The sequence below is a fragment of the Balaenoptera borealis genome, assembly GCF_965194805.1.
Source record: "Balaenoptera borealis genome assembly, chromosome: 4".
Taxonomy (NCBI): Eukaryota; Metazoa; Chordata; class Mammalia; order Artiodactyla; family Balaenopteridae; genus Balaenoptera; species Balaenoptera borealis.
Window position 1 is genome coordinate 86,732,930 of NC_138861.1, and position 19,571 is coordinate 86,752,500.

The 19,571-nt window shown below is 35.6% G+C and overlaps 1 protein-coding gene across 15 annotated transcripts in view; it reads right to left on the bottom strand.

Annotated features, from left to right (window-relative positions):
- The window catches only part of KLHL5 (kelch like family member 5), a 187,984-nt gene that overhangs the window by 139,762 nt on the left and 28,651 nt on the right, over nucleotides 1-19,571 (bottom strand). For 13 of the 15 annotated variants that reach the window (XR_014244094.1, XR_014244095.1, XM_082390390.1 and 10 more), the window contains 3 exons: nucleotides 7,295-7,477; nucleotides 4,013-4,149; nucleotides 3,278-3,474 (listed from right to left, as the gene is read on the bottom strand). Coding sequence is in view for 13 of the 15 variants with exons in the window: in XM_082390390.1 (XP_082246516.1) it covers nucleotides 3,278-3,474; nucleotides 4,013-4,149; nucleotides 7,295-7,477 (517 nt within the window). In the remaining 2 variants the exon portion in view is untranslated. Of the gene's footprint in view, nucleotides 1-3,277; nucleotides 3,475-4,012; nucleotides 4,150-7,294; nucleotides 7,478-19,533; nucleotides 19,554-19,571 lie in introns of those variants that run through there. The other 2 variants (XM_082390395.1, XM_082390380.1) reach the window with 2 other exon arrangements.

Here is a 19,571-nt window from a genome sequence, read left to right on the forward strand (position 1 = left end):
CCAAAGCAATCTTTAAGGAAACAAACAGAGCGGGAGGAATCAGACTCCCTGACTTCAGACTATACTACAAAGCTACAGTAATCAAGACAATATGGTACTGGCACAAAAACAGAAATATAGATCAATGGAACAGGATAGAAAGCCCAGAGATAAACCCATGCATCTATGGTCAACTAATCTATGACAGAGGAGGCAAGGATATATAATGGAGAAAAGACAGTCTCTTCAATAACTGGTGCTGGGAAAACTGGACAGGTACATGTAAAATAATGAAATCAGAACACTCCCTAACATCATACACAAAAATAAACTCAAAATGGATTAAAGACCTAAATGTAAGACCGGACACTATAAAACTCTTAGAGGAAAACATAGGAAGAACACTCTTTGACATAATTCACAGCAAGATCTTTTTTGACCCATCTCCTAGAGAAATGGAAATAAAAACAAAAATAAACAAATGGAACCTAATGAAATTTAAAAGCTTTTGCACGGCAAAGGAAACTATAAACAAGATGAAAAGACAACCCTCAGAATGGGAGAAAATATTTGCAAACGAATCAACGGACAAAGGATTAATCTCCAAAATATATAAACAGCTCATGCAGCTCAATATTAAAGAAACAAACAACCCAATCCAAAAATGGGCAGAAGACCTAAATAGACATTTCTCCAAAGAAGACATACAGATGGCCACGAAGCACATGAAAAGATGCTCAACATCACTAATCATCAGAGAAATGCAAATCAAAACTACAATGAGGTATCACCTCACACCAGTTAGAATGGGCATCATCAGAAAATCTACAAACAACAAATGCTGGAGAGGGTGTGGAGAAAAGGGAACCCTCTTGCACTGTTGGTGGGAATGTAAACTGATACAGCCACTATGGAGAACAGTATGGAGGTTCCTTAAAAAACTAAAAATAGAATTACCATATGACCGAGCTATCCCACTACTGGGCATACACCCTGAGAAAACCATAATTCAAAAAGACACATGCACAATGTTCACTGCAGCATTATTTACAATAGCCAGGTCATGGAGGCAACCTAAATGCCCATCGACAGACGAATGGATAAAGAAGATGTGGTACATGTATACAATGGAATATTACTCAGCCATAAAAAGGAACGAAATTGGGTCATTTGTGGAGACATGGATGCACCTACTAGAGACTGTCATACAGAGTGAAGTAAGTCAGAAAGAGAAAAACAAATATTGTATAGTAACACATATATGTGGAATCTAGAAAAATGGTACAGATGAGCCAGCTTGCAAGGCAGAAATAGAGACAAAGATGTAGAGAACAAAAATATGGACACCAAGGAGGGAAAGCGGGTGGTGGTGGGATGAATTAGGAGATTGGGATTGACATATATGCACTAATATGTATAAAATAGATAAGTAATAAGAACCTGCTGTATAAAAAATAAATAAATAAAATTCAAAAAACAACAAACAAACAAGCAAAAATTTAAAAAGGGTGCCAGTTTCCTTAAAAGAAAAAAAAAAAAAGAAAGGCTTGGGGGGGAAATATTTCAAAGGACTTTTTTTAAAAGATGTTAACCTGGGGCTTCCCTGGTGGCGCAGTGGTTGAGAATCTGCCTGCTAATGCAGGGGACACGGGTTCGAGCCCTGGTCTGGGAAGATCCCACATGCCGCAGAGCAGCTGGGCCCGTGAGCCACAATTACTGAGCCTGCGCGTCTGGAGCCTGTGCTCCGCAACAAGAGAGGCTGCGATAGTGAGAGGCCCGCGCACCGCGATGAAGAGTGGCCTCCGCTTGCCACAACTAGAGAAAGCCCTCGCACAGAAACGAAGACCCAACACAGCCATAAATAAATAAATTAATTTTAAAAAAAAAAGAGTGCTTTCTTTAAAAAAAAAAAAAAAAAAAAGATGTTAACCTAATATGATGCTAGGTCTAAAAGATGTTAACGTAATACGATGCTAGGTCTGTACAGTACTGCCCTGTCACACAGTCTCTATTTTTTCACTTGAAGCCCTTTGACATCATAAATAAGAAACATTTCTAAGAAGTGATTACACCACGGGGAGAATAACGAATCCATAAAGGTTCTGCTTTTGCCTGAGTGCTTTTGCTGACTCACATAGATCCCTACTGTGTTGAACAGAGTAAATCTAAATAATGATGATGATGATGATAATATCATTTATTGACTGGGTATACTATGTACCAATCGCGGTTTTAAGTGTTAAACTTCTATTAACTCATTTAATCCTCACATTAAGCTCATGAAGTAAGTAGAATTAATCTTCCTAATAGTTACAAATATCTATTCTTATAATTTTTTCCAAATCTCTATTTCTCTAGTAGAAGATTTCTAAAGTACTGTTCAATCCCTTCACCCAGAAACCAATTCAATGGAAGGAAGGGGGATGGAGGAGAGGGTAGACAAAAAAAATATCTCCTAAATGTTGACTAAATCAGTAACATGGATAATGATATATGTGTATGTGAATGTTCACATTCTTTCTTCTCTCAGAAGCTGTATTGCCCTAAATGAAGCATTTAAAGCAAAAATTTCAATCACTGCCCAGGTGTGAAGACCCACGTGTAGCAAGATGGTCATTCCTTAAAGATCCACACACCTCTGTTCCCCAAATCCCTCTACTGTTGAGATGGTGGAGGCTGGTCCCAACAGTATGCCCTCAACATGCCCTTATTTTCTTGCTGTCCTAGATCAATCTATATCCATTATCTGCCAGGCTTCTGAATCAGAACCCCCTGTGTTTTACTTTGAGCACATAATTTGCTACAATTAATAAGAACATTTTTCTATGTAGCTAAAGACACTTCCAACGTATAGTCAGATTTATCCTTAATAAAAAGTCTCCCTTTCATCCTCCTATCTTCTGTACTAGTACTGCACCATACACTACAATCACTATCACCAACTTCCATCAGTATGTGGACAATTCTGAAATTCATCCATGTGCTACAAAATAAACTGTCTGGGGGAAATCCTGCTTTAAAAAGCAGCAGATCTGAAAATCTTGAATGGAATAGTCCTAGGCTACTGCTCTGTTTCTTAGTGGCTATAATAACTTAAGGCTTGACTCATAAATCAGGAGAAATATGACTTGATGTTTTTTCCTCAAAACTCAATGAAAATATGACACACTACACAGTGAGCCTGAACCTCAAGACATATGGCAGAGCCATGGGGAAGACAGCAACATGTAGATAAGCCTGCAACAATAAGGAATAAGGCAAAGAGCATATACCTTCCTGCTTTTCAAAAAATACATACCATAGTATAATTGTGAGCCACTTTATGCAAATCTGTACAACCTTGAGCATCAGCAAAAGAACGGATTCCAAGACAGTTGGATGGGTGAAGCTGTTTCATTAAAAACTTACAGCATGCTTCCACAACCTGTGAAAGCTGAAGAAGGCAAGCTGTAGATAACAGGCACTCAATATTATCTTCTTTTAATTCAAGGCGGCCTTAATGATAAAAAGAAATTCCATTAACTATGGAATTATATTAACTTTAGTTTATAAGATAATTGGTGTTAACAGTAATAATTCTAAACAAGAGCTCATTACATGCATTCCAGACATAGATGATTTAAGATATTCCAAAAAGAAAAAAAAGTACTGAACATGAAAAAAAACTATTAGCACTTTGTGACTTCTACTAAAATTTAAAAATTAACAGCTTGTTTCCAGAATTTTTAAAGAATGATTTAATTAGTAATATATCTATTACATATAACTCAAATTTTAAATGCAATAATAAAAAACATAACTCATCAAATTATTACATTAACATTTAAGAGTATCATTCAATAGCTTATTATGAAAACCATTTTAAAGGTTCTAATATAGAGATTTTAACCTATATACATACCACCAGGGGTGGTGATTATAACAGCAGAATTAACTGTTAGCTGTGGCAGGCTTTATTAAAAGCAGAAATCTGAAATCTAATAATACAACTTAAATCTAAGAAGTTTTAAATTCATATTTTCAGATTTATTACCTGTATATGCATACTGAATCAAGGACCACAGTGAATTTGGTTCTACACCTTCCATTTTTATTTCTTCTTGCCTTGCTTCCCTGACATCATTAGTAAACATGGCAGCAAAATAATCTGAGACAGAGGAGAGCACCAATCTAAGAACATATTAGAAGAAAAACAACAAATTAGTGACAACATCAAAGCTGATGTTCATTAGCAAATGCTGCTGCTTTCTTTTTCCTTATTTTTCTTTTCCTTTTTAAAAAAAATTTTGTTACCCATAGAAAGTGTTTGGTACTAAGAAATGCATTTTAAGTTTGACAAATTGCTTTATGCTCCAGCTCCTTCCTTTGAGTAATAAATTACCATTACTGAAAATTTTCTGCTGACATAAATGATTTACTCATTCACTACTTAAATATCCCTTTTTAACATCCTGAAAAAAAGCTACAAGCTCACAGCATTAAACTGATGATATAAAAAATGGGGGGGGGGAAATGTAAAGGTTCTTCTTTTTATCACTTTTGAAAATAACCTGTTTTTTTTTTAATTGTAGAGGTAGTCAATATATGGAAGACATTTGATACTGGTTTTAGGTTATTATTATTATTTTTTTAATTAATAGCTACTTTATTTATTTATTTATGTATTTTTAACTGTGTTGGGTCTTCGTTTCGTGCGAGGGCTTTCTCTAGTTGCGGCAAGCGGGGGCCACTCTTCATCGCGGTGCGCGGGCCTCTCACTATCACGGCCCCTCCCGTCACGGGGCACAGGCTCCAGATGCGCAGGCTCAGCAGTTATGGCTCACGGGCCCAGTTGCTCCATGGCATGTGGGATCTTCCCAGACCAGGGCTCGAACCCGTGTCCCCTGCATTAGCAGGCAGACTCTCAACCACTGCGCCACCAGGGAAGCCCTTAGGTTATTTTTTTAAAAATATTTATTTATGTATTTGGCTGCATCAGGTCTTCATTGCCACGTGTGGGATCTTCGTTGCGGCATGTGGGATCTTTTAGCTGTTGGCATGCAAACTCTTAGTTGCAGCATGTGGGATCTAGTTCCCTGACCAGGGATCGAACCCGGGCCCCCTGCATTGGGAGCACGGAGTCTTACACACTGGACCACCAGGGAAGTTCCTAGCAGGTTATTTTTAAACTTCATGATTTTCAAATTATTATAGTATATTATAATGTTTGTATTTTGTTATAAAATTATATCGTTATCACAATACAAAACTATACTTTGTATTTTGTAATAATACATTATTATATATTAGGTATGTCTCTGTCCAAATTATTGATAGTCACATATAAGCAAAAATAGGTTATAAATATATGTATTTGAAACGTGCATTTTTCATTTGATAATATGTCTTGAAGATATTTTCCATATCAGCACACTTACACAGATTTACTTTATTCATTTGTTAAAGAAGTAGAAATTATGATAAAGATAATAGTTGAAGCTCTCTCTGTGCTCCTCTCTAATTCCCTTCACCTCTCTCCCCAGGAGGGCATTGCTGAATCTTATGGTTTGCCAAACTGCTCTCCAAAGAGCTGTGCCAGTTTAGTCTAGCACCAGCACTGCAAAAGAGTTAACCTTTCCCCACAATACTGTCGATGTCAAAATTTTGGCCACCTGCAAGGTGTTAAATGGTATCTCATTGTTGTTTTAATTTTCATTCACCTGATTGTTACTGAGGTTGAAGGTGTTTTCAAATGTATTTTGGCCATTCAGGTTTCTTCTTCTGAGAACTGCCCATTCATTCAGTTACTCACTGAACAAATAATAATGCACACCTAATAAATACTGGGCACTGTTCTAAATACTTGAGATGTATTAATACCTTCTCTTACGGAGTCTTATATTCTACAGGGAGACAAACAATATCCAGCAGAAGTAAATTCTATAGTACATCAAAAAGTGATAAGTGCCATGGGGAAAAAAGCAGGGTAAGGGCAAATGGGGAGTGGGTTTAAATAGGTGGTCTCATGGGAAGGTGACACTTGAGAAAAGACTTGAAGGAGGTGCAGGAATTAGTCACACAGGTATTTGGGAACAGCATTCAGGCAGAGGAGCAGCCAGTGCAAAACTCCAAAGGCAGAAGTGGCATGCCTGCCACATGCTAGAAACCACAACGGGGTCAGTGTGGTTCAAGCAGAGTGAGAACGGAGGGCAGAACGGTAAAGAGGTAATGGCAGGCTGGGTCACATGAGCCACTGTGAGGACATGGGCTTTCACACTGTGACATGAGGAGGCACTGGAAAGTTTGATCAGAGAAGCAACCAGATATAAGTTCCATTTTAAAGGATCACTCAGGGAGCTGTGTAGAGAACAGAACGTAGGGGAAAAAGTGCAAACAGTGAGACTAGTTAGGAGTTTCTTGCACTGGTAATCCAGGTGAGATGGTGATGGCTTTCACAAGCGTTGCAGGTAAGGTAATGAGTTCTGTTTTGGAAACAGGGAATTTGAGATGCCTGTATGAAACTCAGGTTGGAATATCTTTCTAATAAACCCATGCTCACAACATGGACTTTCTGTCACAATATATAGTAGCATCTCAATAAATGTATGCTGAACTGAGTAACTGAAAACTTTAAGACCAAGCCCATTTTTTCTAATTTTACTTTCGCTTTGGAGGGTTTAACAAAACTTTTGGGACACAGTATTAATTAGTTTTGAAAGGTATTAAAAAAAAACCTTTGGGATCATAATGGTGATTAACACTGAACAATTAAATATGTAATTATTAGGAGAAAAATAATGAATTGTTATTTATTTAACAGCTTCCATTTCCTTTTCTTACATCAAGAAGTAATACTTCATTTCTGTTAAAGGCTTTTATTCCCTAGCACCACTGCTTTTCATATTTCTTGGAGGCAGGCAAACAGAAGTTGGAATAGATGTGGCTATTTAAAAGCTCAAGTTTTGCCACTCCGTTCCACCAGCCTTTTTGTTTCTAAATACTCAAAGCTCTAATTTCTACTGAGCTTATTGAAAGTTATTTAACAGGGAGAATTAGGTGGAGTGCTGCTCATAGTAGCTGAAATCTATACCAAACAATACTAATTTCAGGCTGGTATGTTTTGTTTTTATGCTTCTACAGAGGGAAAGTGATCCTTTTGGGGTCATTTAATGTGTAATAATTTCATATGCACTGTCTTCCTTGCAGAAACTCCATGAAATATACCGCTTTACCAAAATAGTCCATTGCATAATCAATTAGAACAAGTTACCTCAACATACATAACTAAGTGATCAAGGAAGTATTTCACACATGTAGACATTTAGAAAACAATTACCTATGAGCTGGAATTCTGCGATCACCAGCAACTAGAATTACATCGCATAACTGTTTGTGTCTCAAATAGTTTTCCATCTTTTTGAATGTCTGTTCAGCGTGATTAAGGGCTTGGAAGAATTCATCTGATGAACATGGCTCCATAGTATGGCAGGCTGATAACGTCTGACCGCTACTGCAAGTCCTGAAAAGAAAGAAAACACACGTTTTGAAAAGTCGCTAACACATTAAAAATATCTTTCCTATTAAGTCCTTTTAAATCCTTCAGATGTAATAGAAGCAATGCTACCAGTCTATATTAATGAACAATCATTCATCATTTTTGCCTTTGAAAATAAAATGATGGCTCAAATCATGTGTGTCTTGCAAACACTGTGAATGTGATACCGTCTAGTTAATAGCTACATATATTCTTTGCCTGTTCTTGAGGTCTCTTCTCTGGTCAATACGACGTCTCTGCTGAAAAAGAGCCAAACTATATTCATATTGATAGTCATAGCTCCAACATTATATTTAAGGGCATAAGAGATCATTTTTTGAAGGCAGAAAGGGAATTAAACTCTTTTGGAGATATAAACCCAAGCCATCCTTTACTTAAAAATGGGTTATGTTCACAGTTCATTTGTAACTGTTTAGAATACAAAATATATTATCATAAAATTATAAATGAATTATAATTATAAATTATAAATAATAATTATTAACAGATTATAAATAAATCATTATAAATTATAAATAAATCATTTGATTCTCTGACTAGTCTTCAATAGCCCAGGTAACCTATAACTTAGATTATAGCTTAAAAGAATTTGATGGCCTAACCCAGGTATCTAAAAATTATTTGAAATTTCCAAATTATAATTTGAAGAGTATGAGTTCTATATTTTCATTATGATTCATTGATGGAACTGGTGAAAAAGTGAAAAGATTGGGACTAAGAATGAAATCCTAAATCCACCCCTCTCCCCCAGATCCCTTATCCAAGATCACTTGAATCAAGTAATCAACATCCCTTGGTTATGCAATTAACTACAAAACCACCGACTATGCCATAACTTAGTTATCATTTCTCATCAGATCTACTTTTAAGGATATAATGATTCTTATTTATTTATTTATTTATTTATTTTGGCTGTGTTGGGTCTTCGTTTCTGTGCGAGGGCTTTCTCTAGTTGTGGCAAGCGGGGGCCACTCTTCATCGCGGTGCGCGGGCCTCTCACTATCGCGGCCTCTCTTGTTGCGGAGCACAGGCTCCAGAAAAGCAGGCTCAGTAGTTGTGGCTCACGGGCCTAGTTGGTCCGAGGCACGTGGGATCTTCCCAGACCAGGGCTCGAACCCGTGTCCCCTGCATTAGCAGGCAGATTCTCAACCACTGCGCCACCAGGGAAGCCCGGATATAATCATTCTGATAAATGCTTTGTTGAATCAAGCCTCACTATATCTTAAGAGAATTTTCTTAATATAAATATCTAATAATCTTATCAAAAAGAAAAAGTCTTTGAATCTTTTAAAATAAAGGGAACTGAAGCCAAGGAGATTAAGTGTTTTGACAAAAGCCAGAGAGTTTGTTCATGGCAGAAATAGGGCTTTCATAGAGAATGCTATGTGTTCACCAAAACCCTTTTTCTTTTTCTCCTGGCAATACAGCTAGACTACATCTCCCAGCCTCTCTCGCAGATAGGTGTGGTCTTATGATCGAAATGAACTGTGTCAACTCCAGGCTAGAGTGGCTAAGAGCAGGTGTGTATCTCCCATTCTTTCTTTCTATGTCCATGTGGACTGAGGACTTATATGGAGGAAGAGGTAAAATATACACAAGAGTGTTCTTAATTGAGAAGACTGTATACACAGATTATGCTCACAAGGACTCTCATGTTGATTGAGATGTATCAGTTTCGAAAGTTATCAGTACCTCGACTAATATATATCTCTACCTAAATCCTCCCAGCCCATTGCATTTTTAACGCCATACAAATATGGGTCCTAAAATATGTTCTTGGGGGATAACTGTCAATAATGATAACAGAAGCAAAATATATATTATCTAGAAGGTATATATTGCACACTATGAATATTATTGGTGTAATGACTTGGAAAATCTGGTATAAAATACTCAACTTTACATTTAAGATCATTAGTATAAAAATGTATTGAGTAATGTGTAACTATATGTTGCTTATATAAATAAATGAGAATTAGAAACTATTTTAAAATCTAGGAAAAATGTAACATAAGCAAAAACAAATAATGTTGATCTTGATGAATACCAATTTGAAGATTTAAAACATTTCTCAATAAAATGAAGTTTTATATTGTCAAAATACTGACAAATGATTGAGTATTAGTGATCTAAGGATGAAGGAAGATTAGAACACCTGATTTTTATAAGTCCAAATTCTTTCAAGAACAAGAAAATATGAGGTAAATAAATCAAGTACTTTTTTTTAGGGCCCCTATATTTTGTATTACATTTCTTATACTTTATAATAAATTCTCAGTAATGACTAGTCAATGAGTTAGTTGAATGTTTTTGAGTGATGAATTGCCATCATCCAAACATAAATGTTAATCAATGTTAAATTTTGAAAGAACAACAGAACTTCATAATACCAACATCATTAAGTTATTACAGGTCAGCTTTTATGTTGGTATAAGCCCAATTAATAAAGAGACCATCTCTTTTCTTGTCAAGAATTTTCAGAGTGTTTAGTTCTTCAGTCTATGACATGAATCAGGATAATCTGGAAAGCAGTTTAGCATTTGCGTTCAAGGTCTCATTCCTTAAGACTGATTCAGTAGGTCTGAAGTGAGAACCTGAACATCATATTTTTTAAAGCCCTACGTGCGATCCTAACACATCACAGGCTGAAGACCACCAGTACACTTCAGGCAAGAGATGGATACATTACACAAATCAACATGCGTTCGACTTACAGATTCAAAACATTGATATACACAATAGATGCTTTACTTCAGATTTGTAAACTGAATTTCTTTGAATATTTTAAATGCACTAGTAAAACTTAATAGAATATTTGTTATATTCAAAATGAGCATAAAGGTAAAACATCAAAATTGTTTATATACATACACATTAACAAAACTATTTATGATTCTAAAATAATATTTCAAACTTTTTTTTAAAGATGTGTTTAATTTTTATTGCATCATCCACCCCTTCTGAGAATCTGTTGAAGTTTTTCCCAAATAAATGCATAGTTGCCTTACACAATTTTGCATACAATTTCCGAGGAGATTGTTAGAGCCCCCTGAAGCCTGTTCACTAATCTACAAGTTAACAACCACAGCCCTAAAGAGATAGGAGGACCTGTCTGAAGGCATCCAAACACCTAAAAAGAGGTCACATCAAGTGGAGGAACAGGATTTGGAGGTTCTGGAAGGCCTTATGGGCAGGCCCGTCCAAGGGCTGTCAGAGAGACAGCCTCGGCTCCAGGACTTAAGACTGGCTCCCCTGGGCCCACATCCCCCTGTGGCAACTCTGGGTTGGATTTGGGCAGGTCCTAGAAAAGAGGGACCAGCTGTCCTCTTGACCACCAACCTTACCCTCTTTGCTGATTTGTATTAGCTCTCTGGCTCCTACGAATTCAAATTTTCTACTCCTATTTACACTCTCTGCTGAACATTTCGAACTTCTTGATTTGCTTTCAAGGCTTCAGTTGCTATCACATGTTAAATAAACATGTTATTTCAATGAGACAATTAATTCAGAGATTTCTGAGTGTAGCAATCACTCCCACTGCTCCAAATGAAGGATCAAAAGAAGTGCAGGCTTCTGATTTGTAGTCTATGGAAAAGCAAAGCTATCCATTCACAAAAGGAACATGAAAGAGGTAGGAACAGAGCTACTCAGGCTTAAAGAGCTGCACAGCCTTCTAGCATTTCTTGTTCTGTTTTAAGAAATTTGGGACCTTGCACATACAATGTTAATAATGCAAGAATTTACTTAAAAAAAGAATTTACTGCATATCCATACAACTATAGAACCTAGGTATCAGAACCATTATACACAGAACTTTTACATCTAGAAGGAACCTATGTAGTCATTTAATTCAACTCCCTTATTTTGCAGATGAGAAAATTTTGAGGCCCCAAAGGGCTCAAAGTGATCAACCAAGGACATATAGGCAGCTGGATACAAAACCAGGATCAGGAGGCATTCAGAATGTTGGTCAAATCACTCACAAAGGAATGGAAATTTTTGCTTACCTTTACCCTAAGGCATCAGTGAGTGCAAGGACCAAGGGTATGAAGGGAGAATGATAGTACAATATGAATGAGTATAATTAAACAATAACAACAACAACAACAAAAGACATGAGAATTCAGGATCCTAGACAAAAGTCTACTGCTCTGTGACTACCCCTTAGCTAGGGTTAAGAGAGCAAGAGTCTCTTAGGTTTCCATGGGGCAGAGATAACATCTCTATCTCTGGCTTATCAAATGTTTTTAATACTCTGGCTCTGTGTAATTTATAATGTCAGTACTTTCTTACTCTTTCTTTTCCTATTATGTGTTTTGGTTTGGAAGCTTGAATTGGAGAGGTATGGGGTAGTGATTAAGAGCACTTTAGGAAGGTTCTAGAGCTGTGCTGTCCAATACAGTAGCTACTATCCCCCATGTGGCTATTTTAATTAAAATAAAATAAAATAAAAAAGTTCTTTAGTTGAACTAGTCATATTTCAAATGCTCAAGTAGCCCCATGGGGCTAGTGGCTGCCAGATTGGATGGTGCAGATATAGAACATTTCCATCATTGCATAAAGTTCTATTGCATACTGCTGATTCAACTCTGTCACTATGTATCTGGATGAGTTAAATAACTTCTCTAAGTCTTACCTATTATTATTTCAATAATAATACAGGAATAAGTAATACATAGTACTTTCTTTTAGAGGATCCTTCATGGGAGGATTATTAAATGAATGCATAACCCTAGCACAGAATAAGTACACAATCAAGGTAAATAAACTCCTATTAGTAGATCCTTGCTTTTTAAAGGCCAATGGGAAGGCCTGTAATCTCAGTCTTTTGTCTTATACAATGTTGTTTGTTTGATTGTCTTCCTAAAAAATGATCGCCAACATTATCAATTTTTATAACTAAATTTCCTGATTCCTAATTAAAATGGCCTTTAACAAACCCAGTAGACATCCTAACCCACAATATAAACAACTGGGAATAGGCCATTTATGGAGCATTCAAAACACATTTCTCTGTGATTTCTACTAGATCTTTTCATGGTAACAGAGGAAATATATCTAACATTTCTGCTTCGTTTTATTTCTTAGATGTTACTAAGATGGTAAGTCATATTTCAAAGAATTACATCATGAGATCATTCAAATCTTTTGTAATAGATGTTCACTGTAACGAACTCTACATTGCTGGGTATTTCCAGGCTACCGGGAAACATTTAATTTTTAGCTTATTGTCCCTCTGCAGTAGGCTATGAATTTGTAAGTCAGAAAATGCCTAAACATAGAAAAGAGGCAAGTATCAAACAAATCAAGTCACCAACTATTTATAGAGTAACTCCTCAGATGTAGCATTGCACCAGTTGTTAGAAACTGGGGATGCAAAGAAGATATGATTTTCTTTTTTAGTGAAGGGACTTAGAATTTGAAGACTTAAGTTTTATAAAGTGGAAAAGAGTAAACAGCAACACTAATACTTGCAGTTCTTCAGATTTCACACATCTGTGCGGACACACAATATGCACCATGGCCAATACTATCTTTTTATTAGAAACTATTTAGATTTCCTCACTATCATCACCAGAACGTGCATTAGGCTTCCTTAATGGAGAAATTTTTCAAAAAGAAGTTTTAAAAATCACTTCACAAGAATTATACTGTATATGATTTTGAGTAGAAAACAAAGCTGCATTGAAACTCTAAGTGGTCTGTTTGGCTCACTCCCCAGGTAAGTGATAAGCTGCCTCATAGCTTCTGGCATTCAGAATTCATGCTTTTGCCAAAGTGCAGATTACTATATCATGAATCTTTTGACATCTTTTACACATATTCAAAGCCACAAATGTAAAATAAGAACGTAAATTGCTTAGTATAGGCTAGCAGTCTCTAAAAAAATTCTTATGCATATCCTTTTCAGGGAACTTTCAAGCATGTGCCCCAATATATATTTATGAGTTTATAAAAGATATAGATATATCATTGTACAATTATTATTTACATTATAAAACAGAAAAAATAGAGATTTAAAAAATAAAATGTAAATAAACATTCTAGTATATATACATATAATTACCATTTCTCCAACAGATCATCTTGTACATCCCCAATTGGAATGTAACTGCGACAGAATTTACAGAAAGGAAAGATCAGTATGGGCTGGTGTTCGGAAAGGCAACCAGCAGCAGGTTAGATCTGAAATACATCTTAAGGTTTAGATGAGCAAGGAGGAAGAGGAGTTGGGGATGTCTCTTTTAAGGAGAGGACAAGGCAGGTGCATAAAGAGAAATGGCAAGAGGCAAAGAAAAAGAATACCTTCACCTCTTCCCTTCTCAAGAGAAATACTTTTTCATTTTGGAATTTAAGGAGTTCTCTGCTGGTCCTGCGGCCAAAATATCTGTGGTGAAAAGAGTCAAACGTTGTTTACATAAGAATCAGATTTTCTTAAACAATAACCAGTGTGAAGGAGAAGGGCCAGTGGGCCCTCTCATACAATGCTGCTGAGAATTAAAAGAGGAGTAATGTTCCTGAAATAACTTTGAGAATACAGATCAAAAACCCTAAAAATGTGCACACCCTTGGGACTTTATCCAGAGGAAATGGTCATCTGTATGTAGAGATCTAGCTACGGGGAAGGGGTTATCACAGGTTGTTTCTAACAAGAAAATATTGGAAACAATCTAAATTCCAAAAAAATTAGAATATTGGTTAAATAACCAAAAGGTATGTCTGTGCATGGGAGAATGATGTAGCTATTCAAAAAGATACAGGAGAACATTTAATGACATAGCAAGCTGTTTTACTGGACACCGCTTTTTCCTATTCAGGATTCTTTCTATGATGACAGACCCATCTCGACCTTTTGGGAAACCACATATACCCTACCTCAGTTCACAGGGCTTGGGCAGAGTTGAGTCTTTCCCCTGGGCAGAGGTGAGCAAGGGACTGAGGCCTGGCCAACAAGAGTATCATATCTTCTGGTTATAATGATTTATTTGGGTGGACATAAGATCCAAACAAGACCAATGAGAGTCCATTTCAAGATGTTTGTTGGTACTCTTGGAAAAGAGTCACTCTCTTTCCATTGAGGAGGTTAAGCTGATAAAAAGTAAACTTGGAGCTGCTAATGGCTTTTTGCTACCACAAAGAAAGCCTGCCTAAGGAAATGCCATCACAAAGGAAAACAGATTCTAAAGAGGGGGAAAAAAAGGATTTCTGGTGTTATTTGAGTATCTGGATTCATCATGTCTAAACTTGTTTGAGTTTTTATTTACTTATGTGAATCAAAATTTTCTAGTCTTTGCTTGTCAGTTTGAGTTGGGCTTCTGCCTTTTTTGACCAAAAGAGTCTTAATTTTATGTTTACATTAGGGCAAAAAAGGTTACAAAATAGTATGTACAGTAAGATTCAGATTTTTATTCTGAAAACATAATTTTATTCTATACTTACCTAAAATATACTGGAAGGATACTTCGTCAAATTGTTAATGGTTATTATTTTGGGGTGGCAGGGTAATTTGTAATTTTTGTTTTTCCATTTTTGCTTATCTCTATTTGCTCACATCTCAGTGGTAAAAATAGTAAATAATATGGGAAAAAACTCATTAAAAAATTAGATCCAAAGAATTCCAAAGAGTTCTATCCAGCTGTCTTCACCTCTTGCACCCTGTTGATTATAACCTCCAAACCATTCTTCACATTTACCACAGTAATGAGTTTTAGCTGGACACATGGCTACCCAGGCAGAGACCACAGCTGCGCCTCCTTTGCTACTAGTTGTGGCCATGTGACTAGGTTTTCAACAATGGCACGTGAGCAAAACTGATATATGCAACTTGTGTTATTTGCTTAATGTCCTCCCTTTTCCTTCTTTGGTCCTTCCCATAGGCTAGAATGCAGAGGCGGGAGCTGAGGAAGCTTTGACCATAAAGAAATAACAACACCCTACAGGATGGAGAAACAATATGGAAGGAATCTGGGTCTCTGAGGGAACCTGTGTAGCAGAGCTACCTGTCTGCCCTGGGTCATTTTCCCATTTGTTAGGTGATAGAGAAATAAACTTCTATTTTATTTGAGCCACTATATTTCTGAATCTCTTTGTTATATTATCTTAGCCTATTCTCTACTAATATATATTCCCTAAAGTTACATGGCCAAATTATATGGCTCTGTGCATATGAGTGTTTATGTGGGGTGTGTGTATGTGTGCATGTGTATCATTGTTTTCATGCCTAATATATCTAATTCTAAAAATGTAAAACTTCACTATCCAGTTCCAACTAGATGAAAATAAAATATAAGCAATAAGTGTCATAAAAGGCTCTTTTGCCTTAAAAATCTGGACTTATAAAGGCCAGTTGTGCAACTGTAATGCTTAACCTTTTTCCTAAGCTGATTCTTTCTAGGAACTAATGTGATTCCAATAAATTCCTACTCTGTTTAAACCAGCCAATTTCAGTTGCTTAAAACTAAGAACACTGATTGATACAGTGTACAGATAGGCTTTAGAGGGTTCACGAATTCCTTGAACCCCATATGAAATATTTAACACACACGTGTACATATGCACATGTATGTGCACACACACATACAGATGGTTTTCTGGGGAGAGGTTCCACGGCTTATGTCAAGGGAATCCATGATATGACTTGGGCATACATGTGTGAGGGAGGACAATGCAATACATCCTTCCCAGATACAAGTACAATATAGTTGAACTTCTTTGCCATCTCTGGAAGCAAAATTTTTTTCATGTGGAAACATATAAGATTTTAATTTTAAAGTGAACCAGAATTAATAGAATGGTTCAAACAAGGAGATGTAGAGACAACCTAAAGAGGGTCAAGAAAAAGGAGACAGCACTTGAGAAATGGTATATTATGAAGATAACCCCTTGTTGGGAGAGGAGAAGGACCTAAATGCCTTCAAGATGAGTCAAAGAATAGCAAATCAACTGACAAGGTATAGAAGAGTTCAAGGGTATCTGCAGTTGAAACACAGAGTAGCAAACCACGGATAAGACGGATCAGATGACTGTGGGTAAAGGGTTGTGGGTGTGTCGAGAGATTATACCTGTATGCCAGCCAGGGTTGGCTTTTTCAAGAACCAGGCTGAGAAAATTAGTTGAGGAGAGAAAGTGAAACTGGATAGATTGAATCATTAACTGTTATGTTGATCCAAGTTGAACTCAGTGATTAAATGAATAGTCACAGAGAACTGCTTACTGGTATGTGTGCATGAAATCTACATGTTAATCGTTTGGGTTCAAAATGTAGCTATTTCCAAGTGATCAAGGTCAATATCAACAATGATAAGTTAGATTGATGATATGTATCTGTGATATGATGTGCTGAAAATGGCACTTTACCGTTGTGGTCTTCCTCCCTAAAACTCATTAACCCCCATCTAACCATGAGAAAAATATCAGACAAATCCCAACTGAGTAAGACATTCTACAAAACACCTGACCACTACTCCCCAAACTGCCAAGGTCATCAAAAACAAGGAAAGTTTGAGAAACTGTCACAGCCCAGAGGAGCCTAAGGAGATATGATGATTAAATGTAACTGGTATCCTGGACTGTAACAGAAAAAAAGGATGTTAGGACGTTTTCTGTAACAGAAAAAAGGAAATTAAGGAAATCTGAATAAAGTATGGGCTTTAGTTAATAATAATGTATCATACTGGTTCAACAGTAACAGATACACCATATTAATATAAGATATTAGTAATAGGGAAAACTGGGTGTGGGAATATAAGGAACTCACTATACTATCTTTGAAATTTTCCTGTAAATCTAAAACTATTGTAAGAATATAAACTTTAGCTTTTTAAAAATGTGGTTTTATTTTACTTACTAATCTTGAGCAAGTTACTTACCCTTTCTGTGCCTCATTGGCCTCATCTCTACAATTAGAATGATAATAATAGCAATCTAACTCAGAAATTTGTGAAGACTAAATGAGGTAATATAGTACTAAAATGCTTAGAACAGTGTCTCACAGATAGCAAGCACCCAATCAATATTAGCTATTATAATTTTTGGATATTTGTATAGTAGTATTTGATACATATTGACTAAAAATAGTCTGATATATAAAATAGTAAACCCTAACTTTATAAACAAAGGTTGAAATAATGAAAATTTCTCCAATATGTCAAAATTACATAATTTCAAAATTGGCAAATCCAGTAAAGTGTAAACCGTGTTTAAGCTATGGTCACATGGTGAGCCACTATGTAAACCTGGCTGGCCCTGGTGAAAATTCACCCTGAGTTAAAGTCATTGGAACCTACTGCTCACATAGGTCACAACTGTTACTTAGGGTCTAAAATTCCTCACAGTATAAAACACAAAGTTTGTATTTTAATAACAAGGTAATGACTTAGAGATGATTCCATGGACAAAGAGTGGCTAGGTTACAGACCCAAGATCAAAGTTAAAAGATAAGAAACTTTCAAATCACTTAGATGTGTGACAGCATAAATTACCATAAGTCGAAGGCTCAGGCAGACATTTCTTCTACTTAGAATACAACTGATCAAACATATTAGCAACATACGCTGCCTCTTAACTTCTGCTTTAACTTGTCTGGACCCACTGTAGGGGTTATGATTCTGTGTATGTAAAACCACTAAGTTGTCTTCCCTTTTTTCTAATAACTCAAAATTTCAATCTAAGTTCTGAGGTCTATACAAGTATTATGACCGCTTAAATGAGAAATTCTTCGTATATTGTATGTATTTCCCCACCATGTGATATCAATCTATAGTATATGCAAATAAAATGTTTACTATATATTTTATTATTTGCAAATATTATATAATGAAAAGAACTATATCCAAGTCATATACAAAATCTGATGAATGTCAGTGTAGCTTCTTTTGACATTAACAGTGATAGTTTTTGATTTGTTTACAGTAGAAGGGCAAACACCTAGAGAGACTGCTTACTTAATCAAAAAGCTGGGGGCAAATAAATTTATCCTCATAACGAAGATCAAAGACTCAGAGCTGGAGGACTGAAGGAGGATGTGAGAATTAGATATATTTAATCTAGGGAAAAAATGGAAAAGTAGAAGTATACACACAAATGACATTTCTAAAATCTAGAATGCTTTTTACTTTTTTGCAATAAGATGTTGGGATAGAAATTTTAAAACACCAGGAATATTAAATTTCTTTGACAGATTTCCCCTCATATCTAAAAATCAAAGACATGTTCTCTAAGTACATTTTATTTTTGAAATAATATTTTAAAAATAGTTTGGTCACTGCAGATGTGAACTGTTTACTCCCATCTTATTATTTACTTTCTCAATATTCTTGATTAGCATTTTAAAAACAACTACATTTATTTTATATTTTAAAACATATAATTTTCTTATTTTTATAACTCCTACAACTAAAAATGACAATTGTATTTTCTTGAAGTATGCACATAGCTACCTCAGTAAAAAAAAAAAAATCTTTTTCTGTCATAATGAATACCCCATCAAGAGGACACTTTAATATGGATACTAAAGAATAGATTAACTTAATTTCAGTAATCATTAGCTATGCAAACTACTTTTGTTGAAGGAAGTAAATTATAGGGACCTATGTGTGTATAACCTTTCTAAGGTTATACATGTATATAAATTTTATAATCACATATGCATAATCTCTCCAGGTAGTAGATACATGTTAAGATTTTCATAACTAATGCTGGTAAATGAATGAATGTTTTGATTTTTTTCTAATTTTGTTAGAATATTCTTGATACGTTGCATTGGTTTCAAATAAAAAGATGATTACTCTTTGGTTTCCCACCAAATGGGAATGGTTTTATCCCAAAAATGATAAACCCTGAACCTTTTAATATATACTTTATTCTTTTTATGGCAACAAGTATCCAAAGAAAATACAAAACAATGAAACCATATTAATTCAAATGATCTCCATATTAAAATTATTTGTGGCTCCTATTCCCTTAAAATAATGCTAAATCATGAACTAATTAAATTAAAAAAAATTAAATACACTAGTTACCTATGTAAAGATATTCCCCTCTCTCCATTACACAAATG